Consider the following 14528-nt stretch of genomic DNA (forward strand, 5'->3'; position numbering starts at 1 on the left):
GGTTTACAGTCTAAGAGGCAGGACACCCTAAAAAAACAACAACTGTGTATTCCTACTAGCACTTGCCTGTTTGTTTGGAATTGACTGTTGAAATGAGGATGATAGGTGGTGTGTAGCGTTCTCCATCTTTTCTTTATTTTTGCCCTGCTTGAGAACTAGCTGTCAAAAGCTAAGATTTAAATTAGCCCAGAGTTGCTCGACGTCTAGGGATTTGCAGAGAAATATGCTGTCGGCATTTTGCTGAAGCCAGCTTAACCACAGCAAGGCTCCGGCTTCAAACTTCCAGCTCTGCCAGTCATGGGAGGTCTGAAAGACACCAACATGGACAGAGAAGCGTGCATGTATACCAATTGCTGGGTTGTGCATGTCATCTGCAACTTAAATGCTTTTGTGATGCATGGAGTGTTTATTTTCATCCCTCGATGTTTTATCCAACAGACTCAAAGCAGTCATAAAACAGCGAACGGATGAGGCGTGCTTTGAGTCAGAGGCATATACACATCAGATGGCAGCCAGCGGCTCTCATGCTGATGTTTGAGGCTTTTTGCTTACAATCACAACTGATTAGAGTGGTGTTGTAAATGGCTGGTAGGGCTGTGTTTTAAGTAGCAAGTTATCAGGACGCACCATTAAATATCTGTTACGCTGTTGACCTGGCAACAAAGAGTGTTTGTTCTCTTTTAAAAGAATTGCATCATGATTTACAGTTATAATACCCTCCGACTGAAGAGAAGAGAGGGGCGGAGTTGTCAACTGATCCCCATCTGGTGGTTAGCTGGGTCAGGGGATGGGGGAAGACTCTGGACAAACCTGGTAAGCCCAAACGGATAGTGTGGGTAAATTGGAAACATCTGGAGAAGGCCCCTGTTTGACATCAGCGCATTGGGTGCGGTATTACAGTCAATTTATCGCAGTGTTGTGACAAAAAGAGAGCTGAGCCAAAAGGCAAAGCTCTCAATCTACCAGTCAGTTTTTGTTCCTACCCTCACGGTCATGAAGGCTGGGTCATGACCGAAAGAATGAGATCCAGGGTAGAAGCGGCCAAAAAAGGGTTTCCATAGGAGGGTGGCTGGTGTCTCCCTTAGAGATAAGGTGAGAAGCTCGGTAATCCGAGAGGAGTTCGCAGTAGAGCCGCTGCTCCTTTGGTCGAAACGAGCCAGTTGAGGTGGTTCGGGCATCTGGTAAGGATGCCTCCTGGGCACCTCCCTAGGGAGGTGTTCCAGGCACGTCCAGCTGAGGGGAGGCCTTGGGGAAGACCCAGAAGGGATGGAGGGATTACATCTCCAACCTGGCCTGGGAACACCTCAGGATCCACCAGTCAGAGCTGGTGAAAGTGGCTCGGGAAAGGGAAGTTTGGGGTCCCCCGTGACCCGATGCGAGATAAGCTACAACCAATGTTACATTAATATATTACATTACTGTACATTAATATGCATACCCTTATGATATATATAATAAGACATTGACTTATAATGTATTATTTTCACATTGTTGTACATAAAGTATCTAAATATGTCTTCCACCTCTGATAGCTGCTAGTTGACTAAGATTTCTTTGGTTGATTAGTTTAATGCTTTTTTCATGCTGAATGACTTATTTCCAAAGAACTTGTGAGCACCTCTCTAGTAAACAGAAGTTGTTGCATGATTCCTTGTACAGAAACTCAGTTTTACAATCAACTAATCGATGAGCAGACAAAATTCAATGAGCAGCCCTAGATTTTTGACAGTTTTGTATTTTACTACCGTTTCGGTTGGGGTTAAAGTAGTTTGGGTCAAAGTAATCACTGTAAATTGAGCTCTGGTTGACATATGAGCCAAGTGGGACATAGCGAAATAGTAGCACCAGAAACACCTTGACTTTCTAGGATTCATCAGCCTCTCTCTCTCTGACCCCTCTCCTCTATCAGCCTGTCACTATGTATCACTCTGCTGTCACTAACTTTCACTCTCTTCTCTCTCTCTCTCTACATCTATTCTCCATGAAAGGCTCAAAGTGATTTCCAAGGCAACGTTTGCTGGCCTTCTGTTATTAATAAAGACTTGGAGCTCCAGCTCCAGCCTTGGCTGGTGGCGGAGGCCTCAGGGCACCAAGGGAATGGCGTGCGCACAAAGCTCGGCCAGATCTCTGAGTGCATTTTAACACTCACCCATTAACTTTCAGGTCCTTGCACCTCTCCTCAGATATCAACTGGAAAACACACGCAGGATGTACCACAAACAGACAGTTGCTATAGAGGAAGCATGGCCAAACAGCCTTCCTTATATGTGTGATGGTCTGTTAGTCAATGTATATTTAGCTTTTGTCCGGTGCATATGATGATTTGATAATGATGGATTGTTTCCCAAGAACAAGGGTTTCAGCTGTGTGCTTACTCTGCATAATTAGTCTTCCTTCATTGGACATGAACAACAAAGGGTCAGTGATTGTAGAGAGCAAATACAACACTGTAAAGCAAGGCTTAAAGTGTGCCAATTGCAGTTTGTCTTTCTTCCATCTGCTTTCATTTACACCCAACAAGCAATGTGACTTATTAAAGCCCACAGGGGAGCAGTAAATTCACCCACGGGGTTGCTTGCAGCCCGTCAAAGTTGGAAACCGGCTTGTGATGATGGGGTGCATTCACGGCACTCCCATGGTTCTTAAACCCATTGTGCTGCCTACTCTAATGGGCCAGATGCATGTCCATCCATTGCATTCATCTCAAGGGTCATAATAAGTGATGACTAAAGAGCTGCATGTGCAAAACAGACAGAATGAGACCAACGATTCGGTTACACAACAAAGTTAACGTATTGTGCTATGCTTTTCAATATGAATCATTGAGTCTGTGGGCCAGGAAACAGACAGCCTGAGTGTCAGTTTCACTCTCTCTCTCTCTCTCTCTCTCTCTCTCTCTTTCTCTCTCACTTTTTCCAGAAGGAAATAATGCAGACACAGTCCATCTAATCATACACTTATTCAGTCTGAGAGTCAGAAGGCTTGGGGAATGAGAAGAGGTGTGCAGTCTCTCGGTATACTCCCAACCAGCCAATGAACATGTTGTTTTCTTCAGATGACAGATTGAGGAGGGTAGTGGTTTGACCTGAAACCAGGGCCAAGCCCCAATTACTGCATTCTTGCACTGTAGCCATTAGCTCACTGTCTCCGGGGACTCCAAATCTCATATTAAGGAATGACACAGAAAAAGGGGAGTTATAATCAAATAAGATTCTTGAAGACAACAGGGATTTCAGCTCAGTGTAATAATCACCTTTGCTGAGTGTTGATCGCCGTCTTGTCTGTTCTTTAGTATGATGTCAGACCTCTTTAGTTCTAGAGTCTGAGGTCTTTAATTGGCATTTAAGCACCAATAAAGTGTCTTTATTTTGTATCATAAGCATATATAAAGTGTTTTACTTCTCTTTATTTAATGCTTAAAACTTTGTTTATTGGGTTTTGCATCAAAGCATTTATCAAAAAATATAATTAAATCTTCAGAGGGATAAAAAAAAGCTAAATATACAGACTTTTCTACCCTTACTGTATGTAATATATCAAGATCTGACACTTCTTTTAAGCATATGCATGGAAAGAAAGCCAAAGATCACAAAGGAAAGAATGCTGCTGATTTGTGTCTGAAATATTCCCCATTGCTTCTTGATCAAAGCACATTTTCTGAACAGGTTTGCTTGAGTTTTGCTTGTAATTTAATGAGCTAGTACAATTCAAAAGCAGATGTTTTCCTATTGCACATTCTAACAATTAAGGCATCTCATTTTCTTTTTCTTTTTCAGACTAAAGAACAGCAAGAGCAAGTCCTAAATCAGAGCAACAAAGTCTTCCTCTACTGTGCTTTCTTGGATTACAGGTGGGTCTGTGTTTGTGATTTAGATGCAGCATGTCTCAATTATTCATTCAGATATAGAGCCAAAGGGATTTTGTATCTTGATTGTCAACTCATTGCATGTTCTTTGCTTAAGTCTAAAGGCTTTAAATCCTAAGTAATGACCAATGATTTGGAATAGGTGTACTTCCCTTTTCCCTATTCAAATGAAAAACAGCCAGTGTTACATATGTTACATGTGTTCCTGTTTCAGTTTGTTGTATCTTGAGCAACAGCCCTCTGTTGAAATTTTTTTTTATCTGATAAATGGAGCCAAAAACACTACTAAGAAAGTGTAAATCATTTTAAGAAAGGGAGTGTGTTTAAGCTTGGATTCAAGGGCTTCCTCTCCTCACTCCCCTTTGCGCTGCAGCTCAAGAAAAATGTGATTTATTGGATTGCCCTGTCAGATTGCCCTGGTAAATTCAGCAACAACGAAATGATGTCTGGTGCCTCCCTGAATAGATCATGTTGAGTGATTGTTGCCAGCAGTGTCCCTATAAAAACCTCTGAGTATATTTTATCTGTAAATAATACCTAATTGTCATCTTTTTCAGTTCCAAAGAGGGAGTATGGTCCAATGAAGGTTGTGTACGCTCAGATGGAAACATGACATACTCTGTGTGTTTATGCAACCACCTTACCAACTTTGCCATACTTATGCAAGTGGTGCCCTTAAAGGTAGGATATTTAGTTACTTTTCAAAGCACCTCCATTTTTCTTTTATGCATATTAACCCTCTGAGAACAAAAGACGCACAGTCGCATCCAAACGATGTTTGGCAAAACTCCCACTCAAAAAGCGATGTTACAAAATGCATTCACCATTTTAATTACCCGTATACATAATCTAAGACTTTGGTAAATTCATTTTAAGCACCAAAACAATGAATACAACACATCATCAGTTAAGGTTTGTAATCAAACGATATTTGAGGAATTTAAAAAAGCAAACATCAGTGTTTCAGCTTTAAAGACAAATAATTCGTTTACACTAGGGCTGGGCAATATATTGATAATATATTGATATCGTGATATGACATTAGGTATTGTCTTAGACTTTGGATATCGTAATATCCTGATTTGTTTTCTTCTACTGGTTTTAAAGGCTATGTTACAGTAAAATGATGTACTTTTATAAACTTACCAGACTTTTCTCCACTTTGATGGAGACATTGCTAATGTAATTAGTAACACCTGTGCTTTTCTTACTGTGACACAATGCGTTTCATTAAATCTGTGTAGGTAACTGTAAACCTCCCACTACTACTTAGAGGAAAGAATCTTCCTCTACCCCAGCCATATTCAAAAGTGTGTGGCTTCCTCTGTGTCTTTGTCACAAATAAGTAGGAACATAATTGGAGAGGAAGCACCGGTTAACCACACAGTAAACCACCAACCCAACCCAACCCACCAAAGCCCCCACTTCAGCCTTTGGACAGTTTATCGTTCCTCCCTGTAGGTCAATTGTAAGCAGACCTACATAGTCACAATGTCGGTTTCACTGGTGGTTTTATGGTTCTAAGTACTTCGGACAACCATGATTAAGTGTGGTATTTTTGGGTTGTTGCACAGGTCAGTGGTCCGTTTCTTAAGGACTAAACTCTCTCAAGAGAACGGTCCCTTCTCCAAAAGCTGTCCTCTTAAAACATCTGGGGGGATTCTTATTCTCTTCTCTGAACACTGTCCTGCACAGTATTTTAGAAGAAAAAAATTATCTTTATTTTTTGTTTTTTCCAAGTTAGTCACATTCATACACAATGTATTATACAGATATGTGCTTACAAAGAAGCTTTAAACCCATGTACTGGACTTTCATCACACCTGTCTTTCAGGTCGCTATAGCCCAACCAAAAAAATTAAACAAAAACCCAGCACTCATACTGGCACACACAAACCAGGACAGTATTTTAGATTTTTTACATTATCTGCATGTGGAGCAATTTGGAATGGCAAACGTGTACATTGTCACCACAGGCTAACTCTTTGTTATCCAAGATTGTGTTGCACGGGAGTATGGTCAGCATCCACTATGGCTTCTTTAAATAGAAAATTGGGACTTCTTATTGCAGCTAAGTGGGCCAGCGCTTTATTTAAGGAGCAGAAGTCTATTTGATGCTATACTTTCCCTTAGCCAGTCTCTAATTAGTGGGCTGGCTCATCCCTCAGCTGCGAGGGAACATCCCACATATCCCTTTTTCTGGAAGGCTGAGACTCCTCTGCCCTTGTAATGACAAGGCACACGTGAAGACAGTTAATGGAGAATCAAACCCGACCCCTCAAAATAGCCTGAACTCCAAAACAACATCAATGTATGAGGCTGTACAGCATGGTTATGTGCATATGAAGAAACACAGTGTGTCACTCTTAAGCTTCTTGGATTTTTTTTGAATGTCTCAAAATCATAACAAAAAAGTAACTGACTGCACATTTACGGTGAAAAAACGTCCATCAAAAACTTTCAAGACATCATGAAAAAAAAAAAAAAACCATAATATGTGAATACTTTTCATCTAGAAATGTTTTGATTCCATCTTTTGTTTTATTCTTTACACAGGAGGATTTAAACTGTTTTGCTAAAACTTTATGACAGGGAGTCCAGTCTTGGAGAGTACTCTGCCTGAGAAATAGAGACAGTATTGTGGTCACTGTCATTAACTACACAGGGAATGATACAGGCTATATAAAACAGGCTGAACTAGCTTTTCTAGCGTTCTTGACACAATGTTCAGACATACTATACCATGTCGGCAAAAAAAATTACGTTTTTACATGTTGTCTTGTCCATTGTTAATGGAGATGTGTCTCTGTACACAGCTCACTAGTGGCCACAGGGTGGCACTATCAACCATCGGTTATGTTGGCTGCTCAATATCCATCTTCTGTCTTGCCATCACTCTGGTCACTTTTGCAGTTCTGTCGTGAGTATCATCACTTTAACAACCTTTACCGCACATCTGTATTAAAAAAATTTACCTTTTGTGTTTAATATATGTTGTATTACCAAAATGACCAAAGTACTTGAAAAAGTTAATGTGATGTGCTGCTGCTTCTGCTTTACAGGTCAGTGAGTACCATTCGTAACCAACGCTACCACATCCATGCCAACCTGTCCTTCGCCATCCTGGTGGCTGAGATCTTACTGCTCATCAGCGCTCGCTTCGACCCGGGCACGGTACATCCACTGCACTACACATGTTGTTGATGATGATTATAATGTTAATATAGATAGATAGATTTTCATTGATCCAAACATGGGAAATTACAGTGCTACAGCAGCAAAATATCAGACACACAGCACAGATTATACTAAATAGGGTAGAATACAAGGACAAAGATTGAAAAAAATGAAGACAAAAAATAGTGGAGCATGTGGAAACGTATATACAAGTTAGGAACAAAAATGTTAAATAATATTTATAAAGATGTTAGTAAAACCTGTGTTCGTACAAGTTGCAGTAAGTGCAGAATCTGAATCTTATCTAACACTCAGTGATGAAGTCTGTGACAAATTGTGTGGTAGGAATGATTTTCTGTAGCGGTCGGTGCAACATTGAAGCTGTTGGAGCCTCTTAGACAAAGTGCTCAGCTGTTGGACCAGTGTGGGGTGGAGAGGGTGGTTGGGGTTATCTATGATGGGTAGCAGTTTTTTCAGCGACCCCTCCACCACAGCTTCAAATGTTTACTGTTTGCAGCCGATAACGGAGCCAGACTTCCTGTCAGTTTGTTGAAGACAATAAAAGAAACAAATGTGATGATGATGATAATGAGTGATAAAATGAACGTTGATTATTGTGGTGAGGATGATAGGATTAGTGTCTTGCCATTTATTCTAATAATATTCAGATATTCTAGGATAATAGTGAGAGGTTGTGTAAGATCGTGACTAAGATGATGTATGAAGTGTAATAAAGTGTAAATTGTAAAATGTGGTTAAGATAAAGACACACTAAATGATTAAAATCGAAATTGAAAGGTAATACATCTAAAATTAAAATAAATGCCTTTTAAAAATAATAATGCGTACACAAAACATAATGAGGGGAATGATGGTAAAAGGCCTTGTCTCTTGTCCCTTGTCCCTTGTCCCTTGTCCCAGCTGCCTTGCAAAGTCATGGCTGTCCTGCTTCACTTCTTCTTTCTGAGTGCCTTTGCCTGGATGCTGGTTGAGGGCCTCCACCTCTACAGTATGGTGGTCAAGGTGTTTGGCTCTGAGGGCAGCAAGCACTTCTACTACTATGGCATTGGCTGGGGTAGGTCTGCTCAGCACGCTTTAATCACTAATATTAGATGGAAAACACAGGTGATATATCTTATTGATTATCTTATTCATCTTATTGTGTGTCAATTTCTTGTTTGTGTGTTCAAGAACACACTGTCATCCTAATGTATTGTCCGTGATTTCACCCATTGTTTCTGCCTCTACCTAACGCAAGGCCATTACTGTAAATATGACTGGGACCTTTTTTAAGTTACCTTATTGGTCAAACATTCCTTACACAAAGAAAGCTACTCGGACCCTGTTGAATAGATTTGCTTGGAGTTGCATATTCCAGCATAACAATTGCCTTCTCTGATCTAAGTGAACTGGAGTTTGATGGACAGATACAAGGAATCTGGGACATTCGTATACTGTCTGTGGCTGCTGGGGAATGCAGTCTCTCCTTCACATGCTGAACCCATTAGTGGAAAAACGATCCCTTTTTTATTACTTCCTTTCTTCTGTCCAGAGTGATTTTTTTCATTTTGTGTGGCCATCTACGAATTTTATGCTGTAGACTTGTCTGGCGGTTAGAAGTGTAGCTGTTATACATAAAAAGTCAAAAACTTGATTTATAATTAATTTCAGCTGCTATCAGGTGTGTTGAAAACTGTTGACTTATTTTTCATTCATTTCCTCCTCCAAAGTAAAGGTTTCCTTGTAGTATAGCAGTATGTAGTTTTTCCAGGGAACTTTAGTAATTATTTGCACAGGTGATACAATGGGTGGAGTTTACCATGTTGGACAATATAATGAGTGTCAGAAGGTTTAAAAGGCTCTTTACAAGGCTAGTTGCTAAAATTAACTGAGGCATACTCCCAGATGACAATGTGAAGGTTGAAATACCATATGAATTATGTTGTAATCACTATTCAGCCTTGATGTGTCATAATGTATGTCTGGGGGAAAGACTTTTAGGTATATAAGTGGTTTTGAGATTATTCCTAAATATTTCTTTTGGTTTGAGTCTTGTTGATCTAAGGGCCGTGACACACCAACCCAATAATGGGCCGTCAGACAGTCTGGCAAGGTCGGTGACTCCAGTCTGTTTGGTGTGTTTTGTGCAGTCGTCCGTCTGGATTGGTCTGGAGGGGCCGTCGGCCTTCATTTTGGCTGTCCTGACATCCTGCTGAGCGTGACTCTCAAAATCTCTCAAAATCGGACAAAAATCTTTTAAACTGACCTTTGTCAAACTGAAATGAAGACAGATTCAGCAACTGCATGGCCTATTTCTTGCTTAAAATACCTTCAGAAAAAGTAAAATATAGAGTAAGAGTAAATTATAACAAAATTTGACATTGTATTCTGAACAAGCCGCCATAACCATAGACAGTTAAAGAAATGGACCAACAGATCCGGTTGCTCTGGACAGAGACCAGTGAAGGATATCAGAAAGCACTTTTCCGGTGAGGGCTGAGCGTTAATGCGCAGCCTCCAACTGAGCTTGCCGATGTAGATGTGACGTGAGCAACCTGTTTGAAAGTTTTAAGTCTTCTGGTAGCTGTGCCAAGAGAAATGTCCATCATTCCAAATATTGCAGAGAAGGAGAGCGTAGGTATATGTTAGAAGATAACATAGGCACAGGCTAATTATTGCTAACTAACATTATAGTTAACATTAGTAATTAACCTAAACAGTTAATGTAAGTCAAAACTTTCTACATGATTCTCCTGACAACATGGTGATTTGTTGACTATGCGAAAGCAAATCGTTAGCCGATTTTTACAAAAACGTCTGATATGGAGCCAAAACGTGTGGTATAAGGAAATGGAGCCTTTAGTACATTGTTGTGTTTCTTTTAAAATAAACAATGGACAACTTAAGTTTTTAAACGCTTCAGATGTAAAGTTATTCGTTGTCAAAGTGGCGCCAAATGAATGGCAGTCAATGGAATGCAAATGGCAGATGGCAGGTGAGTGCTTGGTAGCATTAAAATGGCGCCATAGGAGCTACAATTCGTGGACACTCACTTACCCCCTTGGCCATGACAGTCTGGCTTTGAATTTCCGGAGAAACCAGATCCACGTGACGCATTCATCCAATCAGCTGTGGATTTCATTTTTGAGCAACAATACATATTTGTGCCACCAGCTGTTATGGAGACGTATTACGTCACATTGCTTTGGTGCGTTCCGAGGCACTTTTTGACCAACTCAGGGAGACCGATCAGTCCAAGGGACTTTTCTGCCGGTTCTGTCTGGTTGGTGTGTCAGGAGCTTTAGAATGTGGCTTGTGTTAACGCTGTGAAATGCCCCTGTGGCCCAGGTCCAAGGGGGCAGGTTTAGTGTGGGTCAATTTTTGTTTTGTAGAAGTTTTCTGTGGAGTTTTTCACCAGAAGTAGTGCTATGGAGCAAGGTTTTTGAGAGTCGGGGCAAATTTATATTGTGATGGCACACATACACATGCACAAAGACACAGTTGGTGACAAAAAAATGTAGCAATGTGCTAACAAATGCCAGGGTGGAAGAAGACAGCTAGTAAGCAAACATAGATGTAAACAATGCATTTTGCAAAAGTTGGTTTTATAAGGAAGGAACCAACTGTACTTGATGCATATGCATAAATATATTTTTAGTTTGATGTCCTGTAATAACCACAAACTAATTGATACAGCTGATGATATGTTTGAAGGGACTGTACTTGATTGGAACTTAAACACAGCAGGCTACTGGGTACATGCAAAATGCAAAGGAAGCTGAAGAAAAAGATGGTCAATGGTCACATTTCTGCCCCTCGGGCCCAATAGCATGGGAATTTAGTCATGGCTACTGTGTGACATGTTTAGTGAATTTGTAACGTGTGTGTTTTTCTTTTTTTTTCATCAGGCTCTCCATTGGTAATATGTGTGGTATCCATGACATCAGCTCTGGACAGTTATGGCGAGGTCGACAAGTAAGTATGACCTTTGAATATTATTATTAATATATTCAGTATTATATCGACATCAATATCATCTCACATTTTGGATATAATGATATGACACAGGTGTCTTTTCCTGGTTTTAAAGGCTGCATTAGTAAAGTGATGTCATTTTCTGAACTTACCAGACTTATTAAGCAGTTTAATTATTTGTTTTTACCCACTTAGTCATTTTATCCTCATTTTTGTGGATTATTTAGGATTTTGTGTAAGCACCAATAGTCTACCCAACAATATCGACATTGATGCATTTAGTCAAAATAATTAGATTTTTTCAATATTGCCTAGTTCTAGTATGGCGTGCACTTTGAAAAAAATAAAACCCTATGATTTATATGAAATTAATTTTATTCCCTCAAGGCTTGTCAGGTTATTGCATTAGAATGTGGAAGAAATTGTAACCAACCAATGTGTTTAATGTCATACAGAAGTTTTTAGTTCAACAGTAACCAAACATGTCATTCCAGATTTACATTCCAGCATTATAGCATTTTGTTCTTTCTAACCCTTCCTCCTTGTCCTTGATTTCTCAGCTGTTGGCTGTCGCTGACGAATGGAGCCATCTGGGCATTTGTGGCACCGGCTCTTTTTGTCATTGTGGTGAGACAACCATCAGCATTTGTCATTTTTTACAGTTCACAACTTGCGGCATAATTCAAACTACAGTTTCATCTCTATTCATTGTAGATGTATACTCTATTCGAGGAGGAAAGAATCATAATACTCTCTCCTGTGCCCGTGTTAAATGTTTTTCACATCCTTTCTGATTTCCAGGTGAACATTGGCATTCTCATTTCCGTGACCAGGATCATATCTCGAATCAGTGGAGAGAACTACAAGGTTCATGGAGATGCAAACGCAGTCAGGTGAAATTATTTGTTTTCACGGTCAGACCAGTTCTCTTATTAAAAGCTTATAATTTAAACATGTTTGTGTCATGCTTTGTTTCTAGGCTGACTGTGAAGGCGGTGGCAGTGCTCCTGCCTATACTCGGCATTTCATGGATCTTTGGCGTTCTCGCTGTCAACACACACTCTTTGCCTTTCCTTTATATTTTTGCTGTATTCAACTCGTTACAAGTAAGTTTCCCACTAAGGGACTTTTTCTTTTCCAAAATGTTTGCAGCCATTTGTGAATATTATGGTAAAGTTGAAATTTTTTCCTTTTTCTTTAGGGGTTCTTTGTCTTCTTATTTCACTGTCTTCTCAACTCTGAGGTATGGTGCTAAACATGTTGGATTTCTGTTTTAATGTTTTGATTTGTCACGTCTTGTGATAGTAAATTGTACACATGCTAAACCATCAATTTATCTTAAATATTATAATTAGTATGGAAGGGACGATGTTCTCTGCTGCAGCCCCAATTTGTGATTTAGGCTGATAAGAGGTATTCTGCCTGTTATGGTTGTGCATCTTTCTGTAGGTCAGAGCTGCTTTCAAACACAAAACCAAGGTGTGGTCTCTTACCAGCAGTTCCATCCGAAACATCAATGTGAAGCCATTCAACTCTGACATTGTGAGTGCTGCTGGTGTTACGATTTGCTCTAACAAAAATTAGTTGCTCAACTGTTAACTGCCTGAGTCTAACATTTTACTTCCCATCCTAGATGAATGGAAACAAGGAGGGCGTGAGTCCCACGAAGATGAACACATGGGAAAAAAGCACCAACTCGGCTAATCGTATTGACCTCTCCGCTGTGTAGAACCATTTCTGTCCGTGACAGGAGAGTAGTCTGAAGCTCACTCAGTAGAATGACAAACACTGGCCAGAGTATTCTCCCACTATGTTATGTAATGAATCAGACACTCATCTGCTCAAGTGAAAGTGAGACCAATGGAGGTGTTTTGTAGCTGAATAGTAGCTTCTCCTTTAAAGACAAACAGACTCTAAGGACTGTGCCTTTTTATTATCTCATAAAAACACATTGTGTTCCCAAAAACAAGAGCAGGAATTTCTGAGGATGTCAGTGTGAGTCTTGACGTACAGGAGTGTAGTTCAGGGTCCAGCATCAATGCTCTGTGTGGTGGAGCTTCTAGATTCCATCTGACATCTGTATATTGCAGTGGATTTAGTAATTAGCAAGAGTTTATTTAACTGATGCTTATTTGCTTTCTTGCTGAAAGTTAGATGAAAAGACTGACACCACTTTCATTTTTGTTTAGTCAATATGAAGCCACCGCCAGCAGCTGGTTAAAAAGAAATACCAAGGAAAACTGTATATTTTCCTTAAATATAGTGTTAGATTTATGCCTTACAGCTATAGTGCGTAGTATCTGCCTCCCCCATGAGGAATTCTAAGTAATGACAACAAAACTGTTGGCGCGACCACATGGTACAAGCCTACTGTAACCGTGCCATCACAATGGACAAATTTGCTTATTTTTCCTGAATTAACTTCTCCAAGATTCACCTGATTCCTACAGCTTTAATCAAATGTTGGGGACACAACAACTGCATGATAACAATGGCTAAAGCAGCAGTGAATTCAACCCTATGTAAATCTGATATAATGTATTTATTTATTTTGTGATTCTGAATTCTCTATCATGTCTTCTGCAAAGTGTCACAGCTTAACAATTGGTATGTTCTCATGTTGAATTGTGTGTCTATTTGTATGTTTTCCTATTAAAATGAACTGGTATATTTGCAGTACCTCACATCTTAGTAAGCTGCAGTATGTTATGCTTTTTAAGGAATCGTGAATACTGGCTGTGGTTTGGACACAATTCTGTGAAGTTTATGTTTTAGCTATTTCTGTTGCAATTTTCTTTCAAATTTTCTTAAATCTTTTGTACAATGAAATATGTTCTACAACAGAGGGACTTTACAAGGTTGTTGCTTTTATTTCTTAAAATACTGTGAGAATAGAAGGAGATGACATCACTTATAATGTCAATGATCTTACACTGTACCAACATTAGGCTTCCTTTACTCTAAGTCACTCTGCGCTCACTTTTCGTGTCAAATCTAAAGTTAGATATTTCAATATGCTTGTATGGCCTTTAATGATTGTTGTCTTATGGTACTATGGTTTGTGCTTCCAATTATCTTTATTATAAAATTGTTTATGACAATAAATCAGCGTAATGTTTCTTTATTACATGATGTTCACATTTGTATTTTTTAACACTTTACTGTTTGGTCTATACACAAACACACAGAATACAATGCTTTGAAAATAAAGCAAGATAAGGAATAAGATAGACTGTGTGTGTGTGTGTGTGTGCGTGGTGTGCTATGCGTGCATGCTTGTAACTGTGATTTACATGATTATTAATCAATTTTTGATAGAGAAGTGTTAAGGGAAAGGTTCACAATTTCCCATGTCTGTCTTCAAACAGTTAGGTGTATGTACATTGAAACAAATTGCTTGCTGTAATTCATCCTATTCATGTGGACTACATTCCAAAGTTTATCTGAAAATTATATGAAGCTTCAGCAGTCCAAATTAGACAAATCAAGTGGGTATCTTCCAAAGTTATAG

General features: G+C 39.5%; 1 protein-coding gene across 3 annotated transcripts in view; it reads left to right on the plus strand.

Moving 5' to 3' along the window:
- Window positions 1-14126, plus strand: part of adgrd1 (adhesion G protein-coupled receptor D1) — a 32703-nt gene extending 18577 nt beyond the window's left edge. For all 3 annotated transcript variants that reach the window (XM_034871954.1, XM_034871953.1, XM_034871955.1), the window contains 12 exons: window positions 3777-3850; window positions 4423-4546; window positions 6682-6785; window positions 6928-7039; window positions 7964-8117; window positions 10951-11017; window positions 11578-11644; window positions 11819-11910; window positions 11997-12123; window positions 12219-12260; window positions 12467-12559; window positions 12651-14126. In XM_034871954.1, coding sequence (XP_034727845.1) covers window positions 3777-3850; window positions 4423-4546; window positions 6682-6785; window positions 6928-7039; window positions 7964-8117; window positions 10951-11017; window positions 11578-11644; window positions 11819-11910; window positions 11997-12123; window positions 12219-12260; window positions 12467-12559; window positions 12651-12746 — 1152 coding nt within the window. In that variant the 3' untranslated portion in view covers window positions 12747-14126. The remainder of the gene's footprint in view (window positions 1-3776; window positions 3851-4422; window positions 4547-6681; window positions 6786-6927; window positions 7040-7963; window positions 8118-10950; window positions 11018-11577; window positions 11645-11818; window positions 11911-11996; window positions 12124-12218; window positions 12261-12466; window positions 12560-12650) is intronic.
- Window positions 14127-14528: the final 402 nt, after the last annotated feature.

The sequence above is a fragment of the Etheostoma cragini genome, chromosome 5 (assembly GCF_013103735.1).
Source record: "Etheostoma cragini isolate CJK2018 chromosome 5, CSU_Ecrag_1.0, whole genome shotgun sequence".
Classification (NCBI taxonomy): Eukaryota; Metazoa; Chordata; class Actinopteri; order Perciformes; family Percidae; genus Etheostoma; species Etheostoma cragini.